General features: G+C 43.1%; 1 protein-coding gene across 1 annotated transcript; it reads left to right on the forward strand.

The window, feature by feature from the left end:
- Positions 1-3,567: 3,567 nt before the first annotated feature.
- Positions 3,568-16,147, forward strand: TMEM64 (transmembrane protein 64). Its single transcript, XM_009469392.2, has 3 exons — positions 3,568-4,386; positions 10,067-10,222; positions 13,598-16,147. Exons 1-3 carry the CDS (start codon positions 3,625-3,627, stop codon positions 13,790-13,792), a joined length of 1,113 nt encoding a protein of 370 aa, XP_009467667.2. The 5' UTR covers positions 3,568-3,624; the 3' UTR covers positions 13,793-16,147.
- The last annotated feature ends 5,862 nt before the right edge of the window (positions 16,148-22,009 follow it).

Genomic DNA, 22,009 nt, shown 5'->3' on the forward strand with positions numbered 1-22,009 from the left:
TAGAAGTACGCTGGACTTATGGTCCTTAACATCATCTTCTCAAAAAAGTCCTGCTTCTCCCTCCCAAAGAGCAATTCAGAAATAACTACGGCAAGTTTTCAGGAGCTCACAACTCAGAATTATTTTGATTCCTGACTCATGGCTTAATGTATCCTACTCCCCAGCTTCAGGACCCCGATTCAGTGTGGACCAGTCGCATGGGCCTAAATGAGTCATGTCTTTCATTTCAGTGACTCACATGCTTAGTTGGGTGTGTTTGCATGCTAATATTCCTTGAAATAAAACACGAGACAGGAGAAGCAGAGTTTCAAAACGCAAAATACCATTTCTCAGTTGCTCGTGTCAAAACAAGGAAATACCCTGGACCTAAAACACAGGCTTGGAAAAAACACCTGTATGGCAAAAATTCAATATCCACTACAATCTATGTCATCATGAGAGCTACTTTCTATAGAAAGACCTTTTCTTGAAGCAGAACAGTCCACTGGCTGTTACCCTGTGCCTCTCCAATTTAAATTCATTTGCTGACAAATACCAAAAAGATATGAAGACAGGTAAGGAATCAGCTCAAATGATAGATAAGTTTAATGAGAATCTAAGTAACTCAGTCTGAGGAAGTATAGAAGCAGTTTTAGTTGATGTAATGTAATCATTTAAACTCATATGTCCTAAACTTGTAATTTTTATTCCTATTACTTCAAGTAATTTCTGAAGCTAACCAGGCCAGCAGTGCTTTTCTAAAGAACAGGTTAGACAACATTTGTTGGAAATTATTCACTAAATCAACTAACTTACTTGGGGGAAAAAAAAAAGCGCTATCATTTGGAGCACAAAGTGTTTGTCCAGGAGCTGTGTGCTCAAGAGCTTGTCTAGCTCTACATGTAGTGATTGGTCTATTAAAACATAACTGCTTTTCCTTACAGATCTTGCCTTGCTCTTATCATCAGACCATTGCAACTGCATCATTCATAGTATGGGAATATCTTGATTCACTGACTAGTAAGTCTGAAAGGCATTTTGTCCAGCAGTAGGCAAATTTTCAAGGATGTGTGAGGTTGGTTTTTTTCCCCTTCAGATGGTAAGAGCACGCCGGGAAGACTTGCAGGAGCCAGCTGACGCTGCCTCTCAGCTCTGTAGCTGTATCTGCTCCATGTGTGGGAGAGGGTCCCAGCTCCGCTGGAGTCCTGTTGAATTCCTGTGGCCTCACTTGGACGTTTATCTAAAGATGCTTCAGCTCCTGCTCCATGATCATGCCCTGTGGCACTCAGACCATGTGTTGTCTTTCCTTCCTGAGCTATTGCTCCAAGGATCTGTAGAATGCCAGCGTTAGCTATTTTAGGGGGGCCAGGCGATGAATTAGGTCAAGGAATTGCAGCCTGTATATTCCTAGGGACTGGGGAAGCATCTCCACCAACTAACGACTTAAAATATTTTTATAGGTTGGAGTGTAATGTCAGGACTGTCACTTAGATAGACCGTTATGTTCCTCATACCCTTTCATGGTCCCTTTTCAAGTACATTTTCTGTGATTATAAACACAGAACGCTGTAGCTTTTAGGACCAGCAGCAGGAGATTCGTTCCAGCTCAGAGCACAAGGTTACGCACTTTAAATGCAGAAACGTAGGGGCAGCGTAAAGCATGTAACTCTGATAGACATTTCCACTCAGGCTTTTTCATATTCTATGAAAGCAACTGTACTAAACAAAAATATAAACAAGCTGAATCCACATCAAAGACATACGTGCTCTCAGTATAAAACCAGAAATTAATATTTTGTCTTGTTGTTTTTCTACAGAACTTCCAGCTCTCCCCAGTTTGCTGAAATGCCTTACTGAATGTACAGTTATGCCTATCATGCTTTACAAGCAGCAATGCACAGCTTTCTTGTCATTATTATTATTATTATTCTGGATGTACATCCTGCCTGTGTTTGCACTGCAAGTAAAGAGCACACACAAAATCAAATGCTCACATTCAGATACAGGTAACAGCAAGAAAGCAGATTATGCTGGAGATATTTATCTGCAACTTCCCTGTTGTGCAGTCTTCCAGGATTGTTTTATTCTGCTGTGGTGCTCAAAGACATGAGGCTGATTTATTGGGTTGCCCAGGTTATATCATTTCTAATGGTGTATTTTGCAAGTGAACATATTCATGGTACATTCTTCAAGGTACGTTCTTCATTTTGAGATTTTTTTTTTTCCCGATCACACTTTAACCTTTGCAACTCCCACACACATTGTCGTTTTTCATATACGCTTGCAAATTTCCCAGCAGAGGAATATAACTCCACTGGAGCACATTGTACATTTAAGCGTTGTGAAGAAAACAAAACCCTTTCCACACTGTACGGCTCCTGTCAGAGCAACAGCAACCTCTGAAGCTGTCGAGCCTTGGCGAGGCTCCTGAGAAAACACCCCTCTAAACCGAGCCCTCGCTGCACACTCAGGCTGTTTCTTGCTTTCTAGCAATGGCTCAAAATTCAAGCTCTAACCATCCGAAAGTGCCCCTGAGCCTTCAGGCATGTGAGCCAAGCCGTCGGGTGAGCCAAGCCATCCTGATGTGGAGATGCCGCGAACACCACGCAGCAGCCACGGAGCCGAGGGGCCTTGGTTGTCGCCCCTCGGCTCAACCCCCCGGCTGCTGGCTGGGAGAGGTTTGTCTCGCGTGTGAAGAGGAGAAAAGCAGGGAGTTTGTGAAACAAAGCCTTCACGTACGGGAGGGAAAGCGGCCAAGATGTCACGGGAGCCCGACAGTAACCGTCTGGTCAGAGACGCCTCAACCACGCGCTCCTCTGACAGAGAATAGCCAGCCTTGCAGCACGGTCGCTCCAAATCCCGCCGGTTAAGGCTCTGCCGTGCATGACGGCTTCTGAGAAAGGGGAAGGAAAACGGCGGGGTCAGCCGGCCTGGCGCTGCCGGACGGGGCCGCCGCCGGGCGACCTAAGGGGGCCGCCAGCCCCAGGCCAGGGCGAGGCGGGAGAGCCGCGGCGCGCCGCTGAGGCGCACCCCGGCCGGCGCGGCGCTCCCGGGGCGGGGCAGAGCGGGGGGCGGGCCGCGGCGCCGCCGCCGAGCCCCGCAGCGGGGCAGGGCGCTGTTGCTACCGGCGCCGAGCCTCCTCCCCCTCCGCTGCGAGCGGCGCCCGGGCTGCCACATCGGCATCGCCGCTCCGAGAAGGCGCTTCCCGGAGCGGAGCGGGAGCCCAGCGCGCCGGGAGATGGAGCCCCGCTGCCGCGGCTGCTGCTGCCACCGCCGCTGCCGCCCTCCGGGACTCGCCCTCCGCCAGGGCCGCCGCTGCCACTGCCGGGACGGAAAGCGGGGCGCCGCCGCCTAACGCCGCAGCCCCGGCGGCGCGGCCGAGGGGGGAGATAGCGCGGAGGCCGCCGCGGCCCCTCCGCCCGCCGGGCCCGCGCGGCAGCGGCGAAGCGCGGCCCCTCCTGCCCGCCCTTCCCGCTGCCGCTTCCCCGCCCCCGCCCGGCCCTCGGCTGGGCTCCGCCGCCGGGAGCCGGGCCATGGCGGGGCGATGAGGGAGCGGCCGCCCCTGCCCGCAGGCTGCGTGGGGAGGCGGGGAGCGACGGGGCTGGGCGGCTCGGCGGCGGTAGAGCCGGGCGGCGGGGCGGGGGGATGTGGGGCGCGGGGGCCGCGGCGCTACAGCTCCTCTCCCGGGCCGTGAAGCAGGCGGCGGCGCAGGGGGCCCGGCAGGACCTGGGCCGCTGGCTGTCCCGAGCCGCCGGGACGGCGGCGGGAGGCGGCGGGGGCACCGTCGGCTTCGTCCCGGCGGAGGCGGCGGGGGCCGGCGGGCTGCTGCTGGGGCCCTACGCGGAGCAGGGCGGGCTGCCGCCGGCGGAGCTGCTGCTCTGCCAGCTGCCCGAGGCGGGCGGCGGCGGGCCCGGGCTGGCCGAGGCCCGGGGCTGGCGCTGCTCCTGCTGCCTCCTGGGCACCTGCTGGTGCAAGAGCTGCCTCAGCGTGTGTGTCCTGGCGGCCCTCTGCTTCGCCTCGCTTGCCCTGGTGCGCCAGTACCTGCGGGACCTGCTGCTCTGGGCCGAGAGCCTGGACAGCCTGGCCGGCGTGCTGCTCTTCACCCTGGGCTTCATCGTCGTGTCCTTCCCCTGCGGCTGGGGCTACATCCTGCTCAACGTGGCCGCCGGCTACCTCTATGGCTTCGTGCTGGGCATGGGGCTGATGGTGCTCGGCGTCCTCGTCGGCACCTTCGTCGCCCACGTGGCCTGCAAGCGCCTCTTGGCCCACTGGGTGCGGGCCAGGATCCAGGGCAGCGAGACGCTCAGCGCCGTCGTCCGCGTCGTGGAGGGCGGCAGCGGCCTCAAGGTGGTGGCTCTGGCACGGCTGACGCCGATCCCCTTCGGGCTGCAGAACGCCGTCTTCGCGGTGAGTCCTGGCCCTGGCCGTGCACTGCAGCCCAGCAGCTGCGGCCATGGAAGAAGCTCTGGCTGGAAGGATGGCTTGCAGAATAGCGGCTGGTGTCACTGGTGGAGGTTGCCCCCTTTCCCAGGAAGAAACCTTGGTTTCGTTCTCTTAACAACAGTAAAAGCAACCCTCTTGCCTACTCTTGCTAGTGGCTCTTCTGTGCTTGCCGAGGGACAGCAGGCATGTTCTCGGGGTGCCTTGTTCAGTGGCATTGCATTAGAGTTGCTCTCTGGCTTTTGAGACTATGTTCTGCCGTTAGAAAGAAGCACCGAGGAGCTGTGTAGGAAAAGCTGTGGAGAACTCAACGTTTTTAAAGTGCTTGTGTTTTTAAAGTGATCAGAGTGGGAGGAAAAGTTGTATTTTTGAGCAGTCTTGCCAGATCTCCCTCAACTACTTAATATAAATAGCCATATTGGAGAGGGAGAAGTGGACAGATTAAAATTCTTACTCAGTTTGGTTGATGTTTGTAGCATACATCCAGCAAAGCCATAAAGAGGGTTAAGTTCATGCATACAAGTCAGGTCATACGTTTTGGGCAGAGCTTTGACATGTAGGCTCAGAGCTGAAAAGGGACTTGGTACACCGGAGCGGTACTGAAAGTTAATTTAAACTCGAGTTTGGAAAAGGGTTGGACTTGCTTTTCTTTCTACTTTTAGGTGAATTTTGGTACATTCTTTAAGAATAATTATTTAAAACTTAGGATCTTACTGTTCTCTTTGATCATCTTAAAGGAGATAGTAAAGAAGAACATAGAGGGTGCTGCTTTTGAGTATCATCATGCTGATGATGACAATTTCAGACCCTCAAGCTTTTCCTGAGTGCTTTGTCTGAAGGATCTGGTTTTGGCTGTGTGTTACGCCTCAGCTGCGTCTGCTAACTCAGTGAAATCAAAACAAAGCAAACCAGATTGTGAAATACTTAACATTTTTAGCAGTAACTGGTACATCCTTTTAACGTAAGAGACCCTATAAACAAGTGTTTTGGTCTGCCACTTCCTTATAGCATGCTTTCTGTCCCCCGTCGGCAGTCCTGATCCTGTATCCTTCTGAAGCACTTGCTGAATTGTGACAGAATCGTCTGGTTGAAATGAGTAGGTCACTGAATACCAAATTTGTTATTTAAGAAAAAATTAATCCACACAATTTTTAGGGGTTAACACCCACATAAAGTATTTAAAATTGCAATGTGTAAAAGTGTGTGTGCTGGGGCATTTGTCTCAGGAGCTGCAATCCCTGCCCATAAAAGCTGTAGTGACTTATCTTTTCTTTTTAAGCAGATCCTTTAACCATTTGCTTGTTACGAATGAGAAGAACCTCAGCTGTTTTATTTATTTAGCTATATTACTGCAGGACTGAGGAAGCTTAGACCTGTGCCGCCGGGAGCAGAGTCCCCCCCGGAGCCCAAGGTCCCAGTGTAGCAGATGAAGCTTCTGCTGTACTGTGACCCTCCTAAAGTGGGGAGAGCTGTTGTGCTCCAGTTGTTCACAGCTTCTGGGTGTCACTTGAAGTAGTCAGCAGATGTTGTAGAGCAGATCTGAAGAACTGACTAGAGAATTACTGAGTTAAAATTATTTCCTTCCTGGCATAACCGTTCTGTTGGAAACACAATTCAGCAGAGTATTCAGGCCAGTGCAACATTAAAATGATGCTGTAAATCAGTGTTTTGTATTCTCTAAGTACGGCAAGCTAAATAATTTTCTTTCCAAGTGGAAGGTTTCAGCGTTAAAATAACAGATACGAAATGAGATGAAACCAGATTCTTGAGTATGCCAAATAATTTGGATGTTGCCTGCTAAAATTAGTTTGGGTTGCATTTATTACTCTGGATTTATTACTTTGCAGCATAGTCAAATAAAGCACGGTGTGTTCAATTTTTAACTGCGAACATTTAATATGAACTACTAGATTACTGCAAAATAAAAATGTTGCATGCAAATCTGGGAATTCAAGGCAGTTTCTCACTGTGAGTCAAGTTTAAGCTATGTATAGAATACAAAATTCTACCTACACAGACCGAGCTGTCATTTCTTTGAAATCTGACTTATTTGAAAACTTAAATGCTTTGGGGATTGGGGTGCCCTAACCATCCATCCATTCCCTGTGCTAGCAACTTCAGCAATGAATTTGAAAGGATTACTCTTAATAGTAGAGGAAAGAACAGTGAACTTAAGAAAACCTATGCATCTTTAATTTTCCAGCAGTCTGGTCTATGCACGTTTTCTATCTGCATACTCATAAGTAAACCAGAGATACTGAGAATACTTAAATGAGAGGGAAGGAAGGAAGTGGCATATGAGGTCCAGGACAAGGCATAACCTTGATGTGAGGGGGGTCATCTGCAGGGCTGGGATTAGTGGGTTTCTACAAGCACTTGTTCGGTGGTGTGTACCATCTGCTGAGGGTTTTGGGGAGGTTGAGTTGCAGGGGAATGTACAGAAGGAAGGAAGAGCTTCCTAGTGTTTGATTAGGGATGGGATCATATTATTTGAAACAGCCCAAGAAGAAAATTAACACAAATTTCTTAGTTTCTCAACAGCCAGACACAAACATCTTGTTTGTTAAGGTCATTCAGCTTGTCTTTGGGAAAGCACTGATAGTAGGAGCACTGGGGTAATGCATTTACTTGCCTTTCTGGAAGACCTAGGAACTTCTTAACTGAAAGCACGTTTGCATATGTCTCTGAGTTTTTTGACTTTGCATGAGTCTTTGAGCGACATAATTGTCGCTCCTGTGATGCTATGGTGGCTTGGGCCACTGGGGTGGCCTGATAGCTCTTACTGAAGTGTTTGCCCCTCAACAGCCCTCTCCCCTTGGCAACTCTGAGTGTTTTGAAGGCAGGTCTGTAAGGAGGCCTGGTATGCAGGTTATCACCTCCTTCCCACTACCGGGTCCCTGGAGCTAGATTTGTGCAAACTGATTATTTGTAGTGCCACGTGTAGCTTAGAAGAAATATGAATTCTGATCTTTCTCCTCTGAGAGGAGTATTGTATGGAAGAAATAATGTGTCCAAGTGTGCATCTCGGGTTTGAGAAATGCACACAGTGAAATCAGAGTTCAAGAAATAGTACCTGCTTTGCAGGAACATGCAGGCTGCTTACTCTGCTTGTTGGAAAGTTGTTAGCTATTTTTTGTTTTGTTTTTTATTCTCTACCTGTTTTTTGTTTGGGTTTTGTTGGTTTGTTTGGGTTTTTTTTTGAGAAAATAAAGATCATCAGAATTGTCCTTTGCTCCTGGTGGCTAAGTCTACCTGATCTAAAACACGAGATTTCATAAGTTGAGGGGAGAGAAATCTGCTGCAATCCTCAAAGGCCCCCAACAAAGTCCTGACACAAGCGTTTATTCTTTGATAGGACTGAACCAAAGGTGTCAGCTGCAAAGAATACACACAAGTTTCACGGGACAAAGCCTGTCCAAGGCTTAGTGGGGGAATTTCTGGGTAACATTCTTGTTACCAGAGTGGTTAGGTAGTTCTTAATTTTAATACATTGGTATGGCCTGTAACAATTGCATCCATGCCTGCATTGGAATTTCACTGTTAATTTTTGCTGGCTTGAGCTTTCCGTAGAAACAGAGTTCTGGTAGCCTCTGTTTGGCAACTTGGCCACACAGACCCCAGTCTGGCAGGTTTCTAGAACAGGTAGTTTCACAGAAGGAAAGACATGGAAAGCTGTCAGTTTTATTGAAAATTTCTTAGGTAGGGATGCCGTCCACGTCCTGTTCCTTCTTGGGGAAGGGATATTGCTGTAGGTCTAAACCCTGCAAACCAGGAGTTAAAATGGCACCTGCAATTTTTTTTTTTCCTCCCTTCTCCTTGACTTTCATTTTAGTGGGAAGCACAAGTCAGTCCAGCATGTCCGCTGGCAGCCTCTCCTTCGTTTGGACACGGTCTCTCTCATGGCCTAAGAGGTCGAGTTGCTTCAGGACAGATCCGGATGTGCAGATGTGTTGCTCCTCAAACAAAGTGTCCTTAATACGTATATAGAAATTAAAGAGGTGCCCGGCAGCGTTAAAACAATCTTTGGGAAGTTTCCCAGGTCCATTAGATTTAATGACAGTGTCCTACTTAGCAAATCTTGCCTCAGCGTTAGTATTTCAGAGACTTTTAATAGCAGTTCCTTCATTCCCTTGGCGATATGGGAAGTTTTGCTTGTGCGTTCTTATTACATGGCCCAGATTACTATAATGTTTAAAATAATAAAAAAAAAAGTAAGTCTTTTCAAAGCATCGGTCAGATACGAAGTTCTGACATAACTGCCTAGTGCTTTTTCATTAGAAATCTAAATTAATCTTGTATAGAGAGGGAAATACATTATTTGTTTTGCTCATTTGTATTTCAGTTCGTGGGAAGTGGAATTTGCAGTGTGAAGTTTGGAATTGGCTTATTGGATCTTGTTCCAGTGAATTATTCTTAATCTTTATGCTTCATTGCATTCTCCTCCTCCATTGCCCTTCTTTCCTCCCAAAAACTTTCCACTGATGGTGCTTAGAGCTCCGAGAATTCAGCACTGTGACTTTCATAGTAACCAAAGTTTATTTTAAGAATGTCATGATGAAATGAGTAACTTTGCTGCTATTCTCTTGTCTTCAACATTGAACAAAACTGTCAAGGTCAATAATTTCCATGTAGGCTCCCAGTGTTAGGGGCTGTTCTTAATTAGAACTTGTTTTATTACTACATGATCAACTGAATTGTCTGGAAAATTCCTTAAATGGCTTGTTTCAAAATCGCCCTTTTCATACTCATTTTTAACCCATAGTTTCCTCCTGTTTTCATTTTTCTTGCTTAAATATCTCTTGGCGCTTGCATTTAATATTTCCCAATGGCTGCTGATACTAATCTAGCTAGTACTGTGTACTTTGTTCCCGTGTAAACTGTCCACATATTGACTCAGAACAGAAATTTCACAGCAAAGAGAGGAAAATATCTTGAACTATTATTAGTGTTTTTTCCAGAGACACTAACAAAAGCTATAGCTGTGTGCACTGTTTTGTTCACTAATTAAAGTGTGATATAAAGTATCTTTGGTAGAGAATCTTAATCATACCCATATATTTCACTGATAGGTATAGACAAATATTGCTGTTAGAGGTCACCGATAGATATATGTATTTTAATGAGTATGTAACTTCCCTTGCAGAGGCAAATTGTATCTGCCATTCTGTTTACCTAGATCATATTTAATACAGTGGCATTTTGAACAATTACCTCTTTTATTAGTTGCCATACATGTAAAAAGCAAAGCAAATAGATTTTTGCTTTAGCCCTTCACATTTGATAAAGTAATTTCTTCCCACGAGCAAATTCTCATAGATTGTAGGGCTCCGTTCACCATGAAGAAATAAACATCTTCAATGAACAGCGTAATTGCATCCTTCATTAATGACTTTTACACAGAGGTGTTGCATAATGTAAGATGAAATGAAATAAAACCTCGTAACTTTAAAAAGGCCAGATGAAAATTAGCCACATACTATTTAATTGTATTATCTTAGATTCACACACAGTGGAAAGTTTCAGGGAAGGAATGTAAGAAATTATGTCATTATTTTGCACGGATGGTTGTGGGAGCAGCAGTCTGTTTTTTTGTGCACATAGGTTGTGTTGGAGCTGTGCTCGATTTCTTATGCTGTCTTTTACTCAGATTACAGATTTGTCACTACCCAACTACCTGATGGCTTCTTCAGTTGGGCTGCTTCCTACTCAGCTCCTGAACTCATACTTGGGCACTACCTTGCGCACCATGGAGGACGTGATTGCAGAACAAAGTGTTAGTGGCTATTTTATATTCAGTTTACAGGTAAGTTAAAATGATTGCTTTCATGGACCTTGGTAATACTAATGTCAATCTCCTTATGACTGCTTGGGTAAGCAATTACTCTTGGAAACAGTCACCTTCTTGTGTTTGACTTTATTTCTAAATCCACCTAATTTCTTGTTCATCTACTGTGCCAGTGGGATTTAAGACAGAATTTTTCTTCTGGAGACAGTAGACAAGTTTCCTTCCTGTAGCTTTGTCTCTTCAAGTCATTGAATGTTTGCTTTGGAAACTGCATGCCCATAGGAATGTGTGTGAGACATAGATTCAGTATTGCTGAGTTGCCTTTCAGGTTGTACGGCATCGAGTGTAAAAGGGATGGGCTGCAGGAGGTTTGGGGGAATGCATGTCTCACGGGTTAAGAGCTGCTCTCTGTTGGCATAACAGCTCCCTAGTCTGAGGCAGCCGACCTCCTACAGACTGAAAGCCAAGCAAGTACGGCATGTGGTATTGAAAAGTAGAAGGCTTTAAAAAGTATTTAATTTATAACTCTGGTATTTTCAGTAAATTGTGTAAAACTGAGCTGACGTTTCTTTTTTACAGGCTTATTGACTGCTAGATACCCAGCGAAATGGGTTTCCAGTGTACTGTTCTCTTTTGATTTTGGTTCCTTCTGTTAGAAAAGTTTAATTCTCTCATACCTCACGTAACACAAAGCAGTACTCTCTTTTTCTCTTTCTGCCACAGCTTTGTCAAGTTTTCTTCTCTTGCCCTCTGTGGTAATCTCCTGCTGAATTTTAGAATTGTCAAACCACACCTACAGAAAAGCCCATGTGCCACCAGCTGTGAAGTAGTGTGCTCAGGGTGCATAGACCCAGCACCTGTAAAGTGTTCACTGTTAGCACTAAACACTCCCGATTTTGCGTAGGTATTAAGGATGAAAAATGCTGTAGAAATACCATTTTGCTAATGCCTAAATCAGAATACCCTAATTTTGCAAGTGAGTAAATTCATGAGAAGTATATAGTACCTTTACATGAGCTGAGCCGATGAAATAATTTGTCAGTAAATCTCAGGGGTAAGCCTTAAGTCTGAGACCATTATGAGCATAGAGGTCATGAGTATTTCAGAACCAGATTGTATATTAAAACCTCCTCTGACAGCATCAGTACTTCAGGCTGTGTTTGAACAGCAGTTACCATGGTTTGCAGACTTTCAGCTGGTACTGCAGTCATTTATCTTCCTCAGTTTTTACAATTACAAAGCTCATGTTTAACAATGCTAAGATATACAACTGAGTCTAGGACCATTTTAAACCTTCCCCACTGAAACTTATGTGTTCTTAAATGGGACATATGATTTATAGGCTTCATAGAACAGGTTTATGAGTATTAAAAGTGTCTTTGTAAATGTGGGGTAAATAGCCTCGATAGATCAAAGAGAAAACAAATGGTTACTTGATCAGCTTTCATTTTAGCCATGAAATGTTATTTCCAGGGTAGTAGTTTTTATTTTCCTTTATTTTGCTTTATTTTTTCAATTTTTTTTTTTTTTAAATGACATTGACTCTAAGCACTAGCTGGAGAGGCTGAATGTTTGAATAGGAGTGCTGACCTCCTTGAGAGCAATCCTTGGGAGCTGACTGAATAAGTGAAAGGGAGCCCGTTAGTGGAGGAATTACTTACGTTCTCCCAGTTTCTCTCAGGCATCTGCCTGGTGCTTTGCCTGGCTGGGCTTTGATGGGACTTTGATTTAGTAAAGAACTCTAAAAATCCTGCACATTTCATGGTTGTCTGTGTGCGTATATTTTTAAAATTATTCGTCTAGAGAACTAGGCTACTGGTACTAATATTGCTAAAACCAGTTAAATTTGAATATTTGGGTAAGCTTTTAGAATGGGATTTTTCCTATATATTCAGAACTTGGTGTCCATAGTCTCTTTTTGACTCTTTCACTGGCCAGATTTTGAAACGTATAACTTGTATTAGCGAGGAACATCTTTTTCACCACAAGGATAGTCAAGCAGTGGAGCAGGTTGCCCAGAGAGGTGGTGAAACCTCTGTCCTTGGAAGTTTTCAAGACCTGACTGGACAAAAGTCCTGAGCAAGCTGGTCCGATCTTGCAGCCAGCCCTGCTCTGAGCAGCAGGTTGGGCTACAGACCGCCAGGATGCCTTCCAGCTGCAATCACCCTGTGACCATACTTGTCAATCATCTTACTCAGTGATAGTCTAGCATCTTTTATGCCATGCTGACAGATGTTTTAAGTGATAGTCCTTAATGTTAAAGAAAACATAGCCCTACCAATTAGTAATGAAGTTCAGATTTTGGACTCAAAACTTTAGGTTCTGTTGTAAACAATAAAACCTTTCTAGTTTTTTGAAAGGAAGTTGAGGATTCCAGCTAGTTTCATAAAACATTCTTAAAAAAGGCAGAGGAATTTACTTCCTTCAGAGGGACTCTCACTATGAGACAGCTTGATTTTTATTTGAAGATGTTGGTTTTTTTTTTAAGGAGGATCTCAGCTGAAAACTTAACTGGTGTTTTATTGAAACCAAAGGCCGCCTCTGGGGAGTGCAGTGCATGCCAATGTCATTGAATGAGTAGTTTCTAAGCAAAAATTGTCTAGGTTTATTCCTGATAATTTTTGTGGTGCAAGTTTTTAAAAATTCTTAGCAATAAAATTCAGAGCAAAAACCTGAACTAAAACCCTGGGTTTGGACAACATTTCCTCCTTAAAACAAACAAACAACTCCCACACCACCAACATCCTGTCCCCTCCCCGAGCCATCCTCCAGAAACCAAGTTCTTCCCATACAGACTACCATAAGTCAGAAACTCTTGATTCTGTCCTGTTTAGTCCTGGTGTCTGAGAAGCACAGTGACACTGCTGCTCTCTGCTGTCTTCCACACGAGAGGGGCAAGGACAAGAAGGTTTATTTCCTTTACTCTGCATCATCCTCTGTCTCTGCTCTTTTGCAAGTTGCAGATGCCTAGTACAATTTCAACCTATTACTCACTTGGTACATGGAAAACAGCCCTTTTGACTTACAGAAATACACCATGTAGTTTCTTTGTGGAAACATTTTTGCCAAGAGAGAAAGTGAAGGGATTGCTTTCTAACAAGTATGTGGATGGCAATGGAAAGAAAGAAAATATCTTTTCAATTTGTATCAATATTTAAGTTCTATGTAATGTCTATGTTCTGATATGCTAGTTATGTTGCTAGCATACGTAGGTTTAGAGCCACTCATTGGTTAAGGTCATCTCCCTTCTAACGTCTTGCCTGTGAAGCATTGTGTCAACAGATGCCTCCATGAATCTTTGCATTGATGACTTTTTGTTTTGTTCAGACCAGTTGCTTTGTATTCATGCTTACAGTTTATACAGCTTACAACACTGTCTTGTTTTATTTGCAGATTGTCATAAGCATAGGACTCATGTTTTATGTCGTTCACCGAGCTCAAGTGGAACTGAATGCAGCTATTGTAGCGTGTGAAATGGAAATGAAGACATCACTTGTTAAAGACAGTCAACCGAGCATCAGTGGTTCAACCACATACTGCAACAAAAGGACAGTAGCATTCTCTGGAGGAGGTGTCAATATTGTGTGATTGCAAGTATTAATAAAGTAAGGTTTTGTGAACCTCAGCTATTGCCTAGAAATATCTATGGACAATTCAAAGAAAATTAAAAGTGGTTACAGGTTGTACTGTGGCACAAACCAGCCGACCAGCTCTTCAGTTGCACACAGGGTGACTTCTAGCAAGAAAAGAACGATGGTGAAGTAACTTAAGATGTAAATGCAAATTTGGCTGCACCTTTGGTCATTTATTATGCCTGTCATGGCCTGTAGTCTGCACTTTAGGTTTTGTTCCTTTGCTCCTATAAACTGAGAAATGCTTCTATAAACTGAGAAAAGTAGCACAGAGGTAAATATTTTTCTGCTTAGCATTATTTATAAGGCTGAATAATTATATGCAGTAGAATTTTATTACTGATAAAGATGAATGAGAGAGTATGCAATTCAATGTATGTTATTCTTGAATGTGCTTTTGCTTTGGAATTGCTTCCAGAACTTGGAGTGTATTATTTAGCTAATGATGGGACCATTTGGCTTTTCCTTAGTTTTGATTTTAAAAAAAAAAAAAGAGAACCCTATATAAAGTTTTGGTTGAATGTATTTTTCTAAGTCATGAAAAGTGTTGCAGAGCCATGCATATGTATTCACACAAGCTTAAATCCTACATTGTGGGACTGAAGTGCTCTTAAATAACATTTTAAGTTACACTGTGTAATATGCAAAGTAAAAGGGAAAATACAGAAGTTATAATAGATTGCAGTGACTATTTGAAGGAGACTTCATGACTTAACTGTTGCATTGGTTTTACCACCTTGGTGATTGTAACAAAGGGCTGTTCCACGGTAGTCCTATTTATAATATTTTTAATCGTTAAAAGGATGGAGTTTTTCAGCTCACATGACTGCATGTAATAAGGCTTCCAGGACAGGGAGCTATATCTCTCCTTTAAACAAAATCATGGGATACTGGCAGTACTAATTTTACATGAAGGTGGCCTTTATTTTGTAAGTGAATCCCCCCTCCCTTTAAAAAGCTTTAAAAATTCACTTTGGTTGGCATGTTTTTTTTCTAAAAGTTCTACATTTTTTAAAAGATGCAATCTGTTATAAATTTCATCAGAGTGAAGAAATGAAAACTAGAGGTTTTCCTTGGAAAAATAAATAATCCAGTAATGGAGGAGGACAGTAATGTCTCTGAGACTCAGGAATTCTGACTCCGTTTTTGCAAGACAACACTGTATTGGATAATGCTCCTTTTACGCGTGCTGTGTACTGTTTTTCACTGCATTTGAATAGACTGGATAACCCAGTAGTAACTTGTGTGTGTAAAAGGAAAACAACAATAATGCCTGAACAAGATGTCTTGTATGTGTGAGTTTCATGTAGATATACGTACCAATGTTCAATTGCTCAAACACACACAAGTCATCTGATAAAAAAATAATGTAATGTATTGCTTATTTTGTAGTTACTTTGTGTAAGTTTTTAAGGATGCTTTCAGTCTTCAAGATTTTGTGTTATTTTCTAACAGTATGACTGTGCTTCCTTCTTGTAAGGCTGTTTGTTGGGTTCAGCCATTTTTGTCTTGCTGAGAATAGCCGGTCTTCAAGGTCATTGGGAAGCAGAGATTTGATAGCCTCTAACAGTCTTACCGTGAGGATGTACGGTACTTGCATAACATGACATCTACGCATTCCTTGGTAGTGGAAGTTCAGTTTTATTCTTTAAATATGTATCCTTTGCAGACTGCTTTTCTTGGGTCTTATGACCTGAACTAGTTAAATGAAACAACAAAGTTCAGATTGTCTCCTTCTTGTTGTTTTGGGGTTTGGTATTTTTTTTTTTGGTTGGTTTTGAAAAGACAATCTGTATATACCTGGAAGTGTTCATTTACACGTCTCTGCCTCTGACAGCTCCTGTGTGAAAACAAGAGAGCCAGATAACTTTTTGATGGCGTTATTTGTCATCATAGTATAATTGAGCCCTTTCTTAACTAAAGGATTTTTATTTTTTTTGTTTCTTGGAAAGAACAATCCTTCAATAAATGAACTGATCTGAACTTTGCTCCATCTTGCCAAATCGACAATAGTGTTTTGAAGAGGGTATCTCTTTCTTTGCATTTTTTTTAACTAACTTACGGTTGTGTTGATTATTCAAGAACATTTCCCAAATATGTATTTTGAAGTGCTTTTATTTCCATGACATTTTGTAACCAGAGTAACTTCACTATGTGAACACTTTTGTAGTATGGAATTAGTTCTTAAGACTTTTGCATTTTGCTTGATACTTGTAATATTTGTGTACAAGTTAATGGGAAATGTGCATTAAAAGGAACTTTTCTGTACCATGCCAATCATAATTTTATACAATAAATTCACTCAAATTTCTTTAAAGGAATATGTATTAAATGTTTAGGTTGCTATGAAGTAATTGGAAAGAAGGTGTAGTGGAGTGTTGTCTTTACATACTCATGCAAAGGTAGTTGTCTGTGTTAAATGAGTAACAAATTAGGATTTAAGGATGAATTAGGATTTAAGGGTGGGGAGCTACTGATGAGGGAAAGACACTTGATTATTTTTTTTTTTTTAAATTAGAATTAAATACATGCTTAATTCTGTTAAATACTTTGAAGATTAGGTATTTGTAGCTGCCTTTTTGATAGAAGAATAAGCATATGTGTGCTTATGAGAAATGTGCTACTGAACAAAAAGAGGATGGATATATTTGACTGTAAAAGTAGTAAAAGTGATGCGATTTTTTTTTTTAAGATAGTCTCCCTACCTAGTGCAATTTAAAAAAAAAAGGTATGAATCCAGTTTAAATAACATGTGGCAAATCACCTTCGTGAATATTTTGTGAGTTGCCATGATGGTGAAATTTCTGCATTTTTGTATACAAAATGTACCTAAATTTCAGGTCATATAGAAGAAGGAATCTCTCTCAGCTGTATGGTACCAGTTTTCCTTCCTCCACCTTGTGGTAAGTGCAACTGTGTAATAAATTTGTTAAAATTTAACCTTATACTAACCATCTGTGAGGAAACCCCTTTTTTGTCCAAGAGCTTTAAATACTATATTCATACTGATTTTTGTACAATAACTTCAACAAGCATTGCCGAGGTCAAGTTAGAAGAATGGAAAAACTGCTCTTACGTGGTGTGTGGCTAGTGTCACGTATCAGATCCTTTGTGTTCATTTTCAGCTTTCTACTTGAGGCCGATGTGATTTGGATTTTGACTGACCAGGATTACCGGAGTCATCAGTGGCCTTGCAAATAATTTAGGATACGATGCTTAAGGTGAAATAATATAAATGTGTTCCCATTCACACAGAAGCAAATTGCTCGAGTAGCTCTGTGACAGGCTTCATCACTAAAACAAATTCAAAGTTGGTACCAGTCCCATCTACATCAGGAGATGATGGTTTGGGCATGAGGGAATAGGAAATCGAGTGCAGAGGGGAACCTGATGCAAATTCTGCATCTGCTGGGGAAAGCAGCTAGTCCCTGTCGTCCAGTCCCACAGAATTACAGTGATGTGCCTGGCACCACAGGGATGACGGGTATAACGCATCCTCTCTTCGTGGACATCAGCATTTGTCTCACACTATCCTGCTGTATTGATTTTTAATTTATATTAATTTGTTAGTGATAAGTAGCAAGAAATAACTGAGTCTGCAGTTTCAATCCTGGACCTTTTCTCCTTCGATAGATTATTCTGTCATATTGCTAAACTTAAAACTACGTTTTAATAAAGTTTTATGTTCATTAATGTAAGTTAAGTCCTCCTTGCTAGCCAAGTGACTAATATGTTAGTGGGTTGGATCTGCATTCTCTGTTAGTTTGGAAAATTAGCTGGGCAAGATTTGCTGTTGTGAGCGTGCAAAGTCCTCTAACTTCCCTTCTAATTATTTAGGACTTTAGAAACATTGTGAAAGAAATCAGCAGAATACGTTTATTATACAGAATTTTTTGTTTGTTTTGTTTTAGAAAAACGGGATAGCAAGATAGCAGATAGCAAGATAGCAGAAGAAGGATTTGTTCTGTCCTGGTCCTGGGGTTGGATACTGGCTGTCATCTTTTTTCAGAGACGAGAATATTGCCAAGGTGTAGCACACGTAAGCTTAGGTGAGTCAAGGTAATTAGGTGCCCACTTTGGTGAAGAGGATGTAAAACCTGTATCTTAGAGGTTAGTATGGTGAGTCTTTTTGTTATCATATAATCTACAGACCAGCACAGTTTGGCCTTGGTGGCTGCAGTGAGTTGCTTCCCACCCCTCCTCATCTGCAGGAGGGGGAGTCTAGAGAGCTGCAAGTCTTTCAAGCTGAAGCGGAAGAAATAATAGTCTGAGCACAGTGGACACAGTTTGAGGAGGTTAAATTAACCTTAATGTTGCCAGAACTGTGAATACATGTAAGTCCCCTGTTTTCTGAACTGCTGAATCCTTTGACGGCTTCTGCCTCTTTCTGCAGGAGGGCAGCTGGGTGACCTCACCTAGAGGTAGGTCAGCATTTTCTCTTCTGGAGAATTTTAGCATGCTTTGACTTTTGGACCTCTTAAATTCTGAAATAGTCTTTTGATGAATTTTGCTGACATTTATCTAATTAGAATGGTTTAGTTTGTCCCAGTGACAGGGCAAGATCAGCTGGGGTGCAAAGATGTATGTACCAAGTGGTGTTCATGAATGTGCCCCTGGCCCAGGCAAGAACTTCGGTAGGGCAATGTGCGTGAGCTGGATTTGCTGAATGTGAGGTGTTTCCCTCTGTTCCCAGTGAGCTGTAACTGTTTCCCTTAAAGGTCGTGGGTGGGTGAGTGGGAGGAAGGAAGGAAAGGCCTGTGGTGAACGGACCATTCTAATAGCAAATTTTCGCTCTCTGCCTTAGAAACTTGATTGCTTAAGATCACAAATATTCTCCATTTAATGTGAGAAATGGTAGGTGGTGAGGGAATAGACTAATGAATTGTCTGACTGTGATTTTTGTGAGGGAGTAACAATTTGCTTCAGTACACAATGAAGCACCCAGATGGTAGAGGGGTGGGTTTTTTGTTGGATTTTTAGGGGTGGGGGTATGTACTACTGGAAGCAAATAATGCTGAAATGGCAATGATGTGAAGTTAATGCTGATTCTTTTGAACCTTGACTTATTATGACTGTTTCAGATGTCTTTTATAGCCATGGGGAATAGTGTCTCAGAAGCAGCTAGAGTAAGAGCTCTAAGTAAGAGTGTCTGGGCTTCTGGAGGGCTGTTGAATATGTACCTCTGCCTCTAGGGCCTGTTTTTATAGAATCATAGAATCGTTAAGGTTGGAAAAGACCCTTAAGATCATCGAGTCCAACCGTTATCCTATCACTGCCAAGTCCACCACTAAACCATGTCCTTGAGCACCATGTCTACCCTTCTTTTAAATACCTCCAGGGATGGAGACTCAACCACTTTCCTGGGCAGCCTGTTCCAATGCCTGACTACCCTTTCGGTGAAGAAGTTATTCCTAATATCCAACCTAAACTTCCCCTGGTGCAGCTTGAGGCCGTTTCCTCAACCATCCTTATAACCTGGGCTAGCAAAGTCCAAACCAGCAGCAGTGGTTAGCTCTCAGAAGAGGAACATTTGTTGCTGTCCTTTTGATATCTTATGCAGCAGAAATGTATGGCAGATGGTTTGCCTGCCTGAAATGCTTCCTTTTCACCTCGCTCAGGTGGTAGCTGGGTGAGGAAGAGCTGTGCACTCGCCGTTTGCTTTTCCACCAGCCAAGGAGGCAGGGGTTGCTGAGTTGAAGCCAGAGGTTGCTCTGTGTCTTTTGTTCTCAAACCACTTTCTGAGTAGCTTCCTTTCCCTATGCTCTAAAAAAAAGACAAAACAAAAAACACTCAAGAAAAAAAAGAAAAAACAACATTACCCAAAAAACCTTCAGGATTGGTAAAATTCATACCAGTAAATGAATATCCTATATATTCTCCTGCGGATGAAAATTGAGGTAGATGATGGTGTTCTGTGTTCAGCCAGCTGTGGTAATCTCTTCCATGCTCAGCAACTCCTGCGCCAAATGAAGTTCTCCTGCTGCTGAGCTTGCTAGGGTGCAGCATTTGGTAGCCATGAAGGGATTTGTCCTTGCAGCTGACACTGTATCAAATCACAGATTTCCAGTCATCTTAATGTTGCACTGAATTTTAGCGTTTCAGAACTGTAGGAACAATAACTGCATACACGTATGCAGCTCCAATGTTGCACAAATTGGTACTTTACAAGCATTTTGTGTTGTCTCTGTTGCATTTTGTGGGAAGACTGCACTGGTTGTAATGGGATGTGTGTCTCGTCCAGGTTTTGGCAAGAGTACAGTTCTTTGGTTTTTTGGTGCAGTGAGTTGAACTGTATTTCACTGGATATAGCACGCCTCTTCCCCCTTACCCCCACGTCAGCCACAGTGGTTTACCAGATGTTGTATGGTTATCACTTAATTTGCAGTCAAACAGACGACTCCGATAACGCATACATGCTGGTCCAGCATTGAGCAGGTCTTTTTCTGTGGCTGGCTCCTTTCAGCTGAGGAATCTGTGTTTTTTCCAGTTACATCAGTCAGTGTAATGAAAGACATTCTCTCTCCTTGCAAACGATGCTTCCTTAGATTAAGGTGGTTATGACAGTGCTACTGTTCTTTCAATAAAGCTTTGAGGTGGGAAAATGGCAGGGTCTGGAGGCAGAACCCTGGACTCCCCAGAGCCCCTGGCATCTGCACTGGGGAAGAGAGACTTGTGGTAATGAGTTTTAAAAATGTTTCCATAAAGAAGCAGTTTGAGACTGGAATTGAAAACTTAAAGGAGGAGGGGAAAAGTTGCAATTAGTGCAAGAGTATTAGTATACTTACCAGGAGGTAAAAATCCTGGCAGCTATAATTAGACGAGGTTATTCTCCCCTTTTCAATGAGTCATTCATTAGAGAATGGATTAAATGTATTTTTTTTTTTTTAATCCTTTTCAGTTGTTAAAACCCGAGTAGAAAAAGGAGAGGGAGTCACAGAAGCATGTATTTACAATGTAGAAAATGCAGGCTAGTAAAGATTACTGAATATTTAACCTTGAGGCAAGGCAGAAATTTGCTTTTGTAAGTGGCAGGTATGTTGGTACAAATCTACTTTTCTTCATTATATCCACTCTGATAAACAGTAAAGGAAAGACAGTCATGTAGTGAAGCATGGATAGAATTTGTCTCATGGGGATTATATTCTCTTGGGGATTCAGTCTTTTAGGGTGGCGTGTAGTGCAGAAGTACCTAGTGTCCTTTTCCTGCGCTCCACGCTGACTGCATATGAGCCGCTTCTGTGTCTCAGAATTGGCCAAATGTATAGCTGCAATAACACGGCATGAGCCTGAGCAAATAATCTCTCCTTCTTATCAGCACCTCTTACCAGTTTGAAACTTGAAGAAAAGAAAGTTGGGAGATGCACCTGTATTTTCTGATAATAGATATCATTATCCTTAATGATATTTACAGTGTTTCAGGTACCTGTGATGGAAAACCTGTACAGGTGGAATGTGTGATTGCATTTGCCTAAGTAAGAGCTGAGTTTTCTCCTAAAAAAACCCAAAAAAACCAAAAGACAAAAAATTCTCCCCCCCCCCAAAAAAAAGCAAACCTATTTCACCTAATATTTAAGCATAGTCTTATCCAAGTTGGGAACTTCTGTCTCAAACAGGTGAGATCATATTGATCAGATGAAGCTTCTCTGAAAAGCAGTTTGTCTCCAGGCTGTACCATTACAGAGTAATGAAGACTGGAAAGGACCCCTGGAGGTCATCCAGTCCAGCCCCCGCTCAGATCACGTCCAGTTAGATCAGATTGCCTGAGGGCTACGTCTAGTTGAGGCTTGAATGTCTTCAAGGGTGGAGGATCCACAAGCCTGGGAGACCTGGTCCAGTCTTTGACCAGTTTCATGGTGAAAGAATTTTTCCTCATACTTGGTCAGAATTTCTCGTGTTGCAGTTTGTGTCCATTGCCTCCCCTCCTGCCAGTGAGCACTCCCAAGAAGAGTCTGGCTTTGTCTTCTCTTGCCTGCCCATTAGGTAGTCATTGACAGCAGTTGAACAGGAGCTGGGAGCCATGGCTCCCTCAAAGGCACTTCTGTTGGTATGCTCCTGCCTTGCCCTGGCCTGCAAGAGCCCAGCTGGAATGAGCAGAAGATGCTGGCATGGGGGCTGGTGCTGGGGAGGTTGGTACCACGATGGGGAAACTTGGCTGGGCAGACAGCAAAAGTGC

Source organism: Nipponia nippon, unplaced genomic scaffold (assembly GCF_047370975.1).
Source record: "Nipponia nippon isolate SJK-2023a ecotype South Korea unplaced genomic scaffold, ASM4737097v1 scaffold_1, whole genome shotgun sequence".
NCBI classification, from domain to species: Eukaryota; Metazoa; Chordata; class Aves; order Pelecaniformes; family Threskiornithidae; genus Nipponia; species Nipponia nippon.

Coding starts and splice junctions, on each gene's coding strand:
- TMEM64 (XM_009469392.2), top strand. CDS start 3,625: ATGTGGGGCGCGGGGGCCGCGGCGCTACAGCTCCTCTCCCGGGCCGTG. Junction 4,387..10,066: donor TGCAGAACGCCGTCTTCGCG/GTGAGTCCTGGC, acceptor TCTTTTACTCAG/ATTACAGATTTGTCACTACC. Junction 10,223..13,597: donor ATTTTATATTCAGTTTACAG/GTAAGTTAAAAT, acceptor TTTTATTTGCAG/ATTGTCATAAGCATAGGACT.